Below are 7,530 nucleotides of genomic sequence, written 5' to 3' on the forward strand. Positions count from 1 at the left end.
AGAAAGAAAGTGAGGGACATTGCGGGTTTCATTAGGTTAAATAATAATAATTCCTATAGATTGCGCAAAACAAGCTCAGAGTTCTCATTGCTAAAAGTTGCACTAAATTTGATTTACTAAACATTTGTTTTTTTAAGGCCGGCCCGCGGCCAAATTTAAATTTTAAACCGGTCCGCAGTGCAAAAAAGGTTGCCGACCCCTGGCCTAACCAACTAGCCTGGAGTGAGGTTCGAACCAACTGAGCTACACAGGCTCAGAAGAGAGGAGCAAGTCGAGAAATAACCATAGCACCGTTACAAAAGTTTTAAAGTTTGCTAAAGTACCACAGAAACCTTATTCGCGAATGTTATTTTCTAGCATGTGCTGGCGAAATAATTTTTACGTAGAATCACTTTTGTTCTTTAGAAGAATGTTAAGCTAACGTGTTTATTTATTGTTTATTTTAAGAAGTTCGAGGCTAAGTCTTTTGATTGGGTCGTTGTACTTCTTGAGATAAACAGCAGGAACGAGCCCTTCGTTGTTTTTGTACCTGAAAAGAGTTTATTTATTTGTATTTTGCAATTAAACACAATAATGAGCATACATGATCTAAATTGACTTAGCAGATAACAGAAATATGTATAATGTTTCTATATTAGATTTTGTAAGCAGACTTAAAGAGTAATTTGAAGACTAACCTTGTGGTTTATAAATGTTATGCTCATTAAAATAAAGTTGTTAAAATATCAATCAATGTTTAAATGTGATCTGAATGTTATCATTGAGTTGCTGACTAACAAAGGCAAAACTTACCTTGCTAACCACCAGCCATCTTCGCTCTTTTGCAGGACAGTTACGATAGAATTTTGGCTAAAACTCAATTCGTCGTTATTTCGTGCAATATACCCCCGACTGCAGATGTATTCACCTCTAAAAAAATAAAATTGTAAAAACATTTGTTATAACTAGGGTGTGGATCGCGCATTCCGAATCCGAGAGACCGATGAGACATCTATTTTTTCAGGAGGTTTATATGGAGTGTGTATATTTCATATTATTGGATGTCAAACGGATAAGATGTTTTACAGCAGTCCTAATATTTAAAAAGAATTTTTTGTTTGTTTGAAAATTAAAATCACTTGGGATAAAGAATGTGTAACAATTTCTTACAATGATGATTCATGTTCCGACCCGGTACTGCACGTGCTGAAACTTCCTGAAGATTCAGTTCTCTAAATAAATACACTTAAAATTGTAATGTGAATAAGAATAATAGGTATGCAGTAAAATTTGCTTAAATAGTGACACACATTGTATAAAAAACCTTTGGCTTCTTATTTTCAGACGCTTTAAATATGAAAGATACGTATACGTCTACCATCTTTGATTTATATTCCTTCTAAAGTCGTTTTTTGACCAACGATAGCTGCAGTATCATAGTACAGCGAAAGCCACCGTAGACCAACCGAATCCGTCGATCAATAAAACAACTAGTCTTCAGTGAGATTTGGACTAGAACCTGCGGCCTTAACGGGACCGTCGCTTTACCAAGTGATCTACAAAGACTCAAAGGGGAGCGAGACGAGAAACAACCATGACGCCAATGCTTGCTACATTCTGCTAGTACAAGCAACTTCAAATTGAAGGCTATCTACACTCTACAGTACCATATCGTCATTCAATGAAAACTACACCTAGGTGTACCAAAACTGTGATCTAGCCCTTCTGAAGTCGCATTTTGATCTACGACGGCTTACGCATAGTACCGAAAGCCATCGCAGACTTACCAAATCCATCGATCAATGATGCAGGCTAGGCAAGGTAGAAAAGCAACTAGTGAGGTTCGAACTAACGACGTATAAATAGGTCATAATTTTACAAGTGAATATAGCAGTTAAGTAATATTACACTGTAGTTGTTGGGGACAACCTGGTATAAACAAAAATTACGCTCGCTTTAAATAAGTTATTTCATCAAAAAATGCTAGCAAAAAAGGAGCAAAAAACGTGTTTATGAAGATCTTAAAACTTTGTTTTTTGACATGCTCATTATTAATCGTTATTTTAAAAACCGAGTATCAACAGCAGCGTTTATAATTTTTATTTTTTTCTACATTAATACTTAACGCAATAAAGTCGATAACCCTAAATTTAATTTTTCAAATATAATCCGAAGATTGCCATACGTACTGGCAATTTATCTCACGTGAAGTTGGCAATATACACGCAAACCAAATAACAAACATGCTTATTTAAAAAATAAGAATATTTATAAAGCATTGTTTTTAAAGCATTGTAGATAGTACGATATAGCATTGACAGTAATTATTTCAGTACCTCTTGCAATAGCTTATTTTAACTTTATTTATAACGACTTACCTGGCTTGAGTAACAGATTGATTCGGAATCGGAACTTTTTCGTCTTTTGTTGGATTTCGAAGCTTTCAGTGAAATCTAGAACAACAAATTTCGGGAAAAAAAAAATAAATGTAACCAGTGTTTTTTTTAAGGTGTTTTGGGGGACCGAAACGGTGGGTTGTTTTCTCGCTATGTCTTGTCGATAATACGAATATAGCCTACGATCAATAGTTCACGTCCGGAAAAAAGAATAATTGCTGGAGGTACAGCTAACAGCTGAATCAAAGAGTTATTCACAAAAGAAGTGCACCTTCGATACTCGTCAATGTTTATTTCTGATTTCTGGCGCATAATGATCAGTTTTTACGTGTGGAAACATAACAAGCAGAAGCCAACAAGCACACTTTGTTTGATTGTGCAGCAAACTTGTAAATGAAACACTTGCGGCCTTTTAAAACTACTTAGCGGTCACCCAAACCAAACCTTAAAAAAAAAACCTGAATGTAACCACAAATTAAAATTGCTATAATGGAATTTGCACCCTTATCGTAGTTGTACGTACATCCATAATATTATCCAATAACGTCAGTTAATTCAAAAACTCACTGGCAAGGGGGGTTGGGAAAACGAAGATGGTACTTTACGTTCTTTTCGTAGAAATGAAGCTGGAACATATCCTGTCTCTCCCGGATCTTCGTCATCCAAAATATGCGATTCAGACGTTCTCTGCACAAACCACCACCCTACAAAAAAAATTTCCAGTTTTCTACCGAGTTTGTGGACTTCTTTGCAATAGGCAGCGCAGTCTGTTATAGCGGCAGTAGCCTACGACACTTGCTGCATGTTATTTTGCACTTCCATTTAAAAGACAAAACTAATTTTGATCTTTACACCATAGGATGGTTTAACGAAACCATAAGTTTAATATACAAATTAAACGTTTTCCTAATAGGGGCTGAACAGTATGATCAAATCTAAATTTCGATACCAAGTATAGTACATATTTTATTTAAAGGGTATATTTTTGTCGGATACGAAAAGTATTCGTATCGATAGAACTATTATTTGTTTTAAGCCGTTCTATTACCTACCACTGTCGCTTTTTGTCAGGACCATGACTTTTTCGTTTCGTTTTAGGCTGATGATGTTTTGTATTTCTTGGTCGCCGTCCGTTGTGTGATCGTCAAGGGCAACATATAATTGAGGTGTCAAAGGTGAGGAAATGTGGATATCGTATGTACGTGAATTGCTTAGATCCAGCTCCGACTGGTGAAAACCGCATAAAGACACCTATAGTAATAAACGTAGAAATTCGAAATGCCTTTTTAAAGATGAGCGAACTTGCCAACGTTGTTCTCCACGGGGCGCTTATATGAAACAGCAAAAAGGGGTCGAGGGCAGGGTAAAATCGAAGAAATAAAACACATAGAATATTGGATGCAATATTAGTTCATTATTTAAAAAAAATCGTAAATAGCAATTGTTTTAACAAGTCAAACAACGAAAAAGTAAGATTGTTTTACAAATGTAATTTATTAATAAAATGATTACGTCATTAATAACTCACGGCGGTCGAAGAAAGCCTATGTTTGTATGAATCACTGTTGTCTGAGTTCAAAGTAGCGTTTGACTGAATATAACTACTTTCGAGCATATCTTTGGAGCAGTCGCAATTAACAACTTCGACATTTCGGGTGGTAAGCGAACTTGTGACGTAAAAGTACGTTTTTCCGCCTCCGCTGCAAATTAAAGTAATATGTGATTGTAACACTTGGGCGTCACAGCTTAAAATGAAAGTGCGAGCACCAGTCCTGTAATTTTGTAACTTCCACAAGATTGTCATTATCACAAGATTAGGCTGCAATTAGTTCTTACCACCACTTAGATGAACTTAAATCCATATCCGTAGGCGCAAAAAAGCTTTTGACAATTGGCCAATTGTGAAGATTCTTGTAATAGACCAGCGCCTGAACAAATGTTGGTTATCAAAAAATGAATTGATATATTTGGTTCTGAGAGTAATTATTCACACTAAGTCTCTATTGAAAGTTTTTGATCATGACTCAACAAAAACAACAAAATAAGTCAGTTTAATGCGAAACCATAAAGTTGTCCTGCGTTTATAAAGTTAACTACAATTAATCGTTGTTAAAATGTTTGTCGTCCTTGTGTAATAACATGCTACTAACCTGAAAGTAAATGTTTAGAGAATCGATAACACGAAGCCTCCTCAAAGTACCAAGGCAATGAATAAGACTTTGCATTGAAGTGTTTCGTTTAAGCTTCTTTAAGTAATATCGAGGTTCCGATGAAAAAGAATCACGTTCTAGTTGCTATCAAAGAAATTGATTGATTATTTTTTTTAAAGCGTAATAAATTTTTAAAAGTCCTGTTTCCAAGGTCACTAAAGTCTGATAAGCAAAGTCTTATGGTTGCCCATATATTTACGCAATGGTTACAACATAATCTTAAAATGCACGCTTGTGTGACAGAATGAATTTTATAAAATACTGCCCAATCGTGATGGCCATAATTAGAGCGATTAAGAAAGGTTCGTAGGGGTCAAAAGATAAATCATAAAACCGGTTAAGAAAGTTCGTGGGGGGTCAGAAAAGAAAATTCGCAGTTAACGCAAGTGACGACAACAACGTAAACATCATAATACATGCCTACATGCTAGTCACGTAATTATGTAAAACCGCCAGCTTCTAACGTAAGCAATACCTATCCGACGTGAAATATGGCCTTGTTAGCCTACACAACTAATTACATTAAATTATTGATTCGAAAGTTGCATAAGGATCGTAATTATTAAACTATGGTATTGTAAAGTTGTAAAAATATCGAAAATGATTTAAACAGAAAGACCCATTGTTACATTTTTTCTTATTTGAAGTATTTTAGCTCTATAACTGAAATAATACACCAGGATCAACGATTCCTAATAAAATCAGAACTGTTAATAACGGTTCTGTAAGATATGATGTAATTGAATAGTGACATCACTTGGCAGCGGATTGTAGCCTTACGTAATTGTGTCATATTAATAAAATCAGAATAAAATCAGCTCCAAATATAACCTCGCTCATACCAAATAAAGAAGTTCCGGTAGTGAGAAATATATCACGTTTATCGTGTTCCTGTTACAAATTAACTCCGGATGCTGTGATGTAAAAAACCTTATTTTTGCGAAAACATATGCAATTTTTTCGAAGTGACATATGGATTTTGGCTACGATATGCAAAATTATATTGGAGTTAGCACTAAGAATAAACGGTTGGTCATTTTTCATGAATAAATTGTACTCAGTTATGACAATAAGGCTTAGAACGTAAGTAATCGTGTTTTTAAATAACATGGGCACAGTTCTGCTTATGCCAACAGTGCTTATTGTTGCAACAATAAGTTTCTGTTTAAACGGCGAAAATCCTCAAACATTAAATTATGGCTGACACAAAAAATTACGTCACTTGTACTCGAAATACGCTACAAATTTAAAATGCTTTTTCACGTGATCGCAAATTAAAGCATAACTCCAGAGTTGCAAAAAGTCTTTATTAGATTAAATATACTAAACGAAGATTATGACACTATGTCAAAAAAAAAACACTTTCGTTAAATAATCCTAATGTTTATTCCTTGGCTAAGTATCGTCGAATCTTGAACTCCAGCCGATTTTTTTGGAAATTAACTTCTAATATACGTGCTGAATATATTCTCAATATTATGTTACATAAAAAATGATGTTGTGACAGTTTCTTCCGTTTGAGACCGTAGTTCACCTAAAACCTATACTTTGGCGACGCAGATTTTAGATTGGTTTCTTATGGCACAAAGTAAATACAAAATTGCAAGGTTATGCAATACATCGTTTAAAGCGCAACAGTGATTTCTCGTTTTATGACAATTTTATGGATTGACTATAAGTAAAATAAATGAATATTTTCACTTTGTAAACGATCATTCTAAATTCTAAAACAATTTTTATTACGTACATTTTTATTAGTCAAATGTGCACTAAAAATGTACAACGAGACAGGCATTTTGACTGTATGGAATAATCCCGGTTTAATTTTGTAAACTTTACTCAATTTAGCTTTTTTTAAATCTATGTGATATCCAATATAGTCAAAAGTCATATTTTGGAATGTTGGAATGGTTTTCAACACAATAAAAGATACCAGGTGATAAAAAAAATTACCACCGCCATACGCAAATTATATATTTAGCTCAAACACTTTCGCTTCGCGGTCATTAGTTATAGTTTTACTTACTTTTTGAAGATCGGATTGCATTTCTCGGATTTCTTTCCATTTGCGATATACAGTTAGTTTGCTCCCGTCATTTAGCACCACCAAAATAATAAAATACTGCAAAAGTGCAGCAAACGTATATTAAAACGACTTAAACAGACATAAGAAAACTAGTCATACTACAGTTTGATTTAAAAAGGACAGCAAAATGTTAATAAACAATTAACTGTAAAATGTAGTTATTTATTTAAATAGCGCTGTATTGTTTATTTTATTTGTACAATGTTTAATTATAAGTATACTCTAACTGAGATATGTGTATGGTATTCATGACAAAGGTACTTACGAAAGACGTTTTGGAAAGCTGCTGCTTGTGAATTCCGACAATTTTTACATCGTTGATGATTTCACTGTATTGGATGGTGACTTTTTGAGGTAATAGGACATTTCCGTTAGAATCGTGATGGGGGCCAGTTAACTCTTTGATTGTATCGCTACGATTTCTTGTCATATTGATGGCAACCTATGGCAAAATACTGTGGGCACTTCTATGAAATTGCGAACACGCTACAGAGGCTTCAATTGCGTTTAACGTCTTCTTAATACTTGGAGCAGTTTGAACTAATCTTGTATCTAGCATGACGTGACCTAATATGTAACGCGCCTCCTGAGAAAGTAGGCCGACAACCTTTTTTTTTTTTTAAAGGAGAAACGTTAAATTACCCTGCGGGTTCACATTTAGTGGACGATCAACATATGGGTGCACGAATCCCATACAAACGTTAGGTGTCACGACAGTCTTAAGTACCAAAAGTCGATAAAAAACTACATCCGGAAATTACGAGTGCTCCAGAATGACTCGTCCAATGTGTGACTATGTACACTTTAAATAGTGTTACATTACTTGGCTCGTCAGTCAGTAAAAAATACTTATGAAATA

The 7,530-nt window shown here is 34.5% G+C and overlaps 1 protein-coding gene across 1 annotated transcript; it reads right to left on the bottom strand.

Annotated features, from left to right (window-relative positions):
- Positions 1 to 426: 426 nt before the first annotated feature.
- Positions 427 to 7,101, bottom strand: LOC146133089 (uncharacterized). Its single transcript, XM_083397643.1, has 11 exons — positions 6,937 to 7,101; positions 6,612 to 6,707; positions 4,526 to 4,669; positions 4,212 to 4,303; positions 3,904 to 4,075; positions 3,428 to 3,626; positions 2,943 to 3,079; positions 2,358 to 2,432; positions 1,150 to 1,211; positions 793 to 909; positions 427 to 529 (listed from the first exon to the last, which is right to left on the bottom strand). Exons 1-11 carry the CDS (start codon positions 7,099 to 7,101, stop codon positions 427 to 429), a joined length of 1,362 nt encoding a protein of 453 aa, XP_083253769.1.
- Positions 7,102 to 7,530: the final 429 nt, after the last annotated feature.

The sequence above is a fragment of the Ascidiella aspersa genome, chromosome 9 (genome assembly GCF_963924565.1).
Source record: "Ascidiella aspersa chromosome 9, kaAscAspe10.2, whole genome shotgun sequence".
Lineage (NCBI taxonomy): Eukaryota > Metazoa > Chordata > Ascidiacea > Phlebobranchia > Ascidiidae > Ascidiella > Ascidiella aspersa.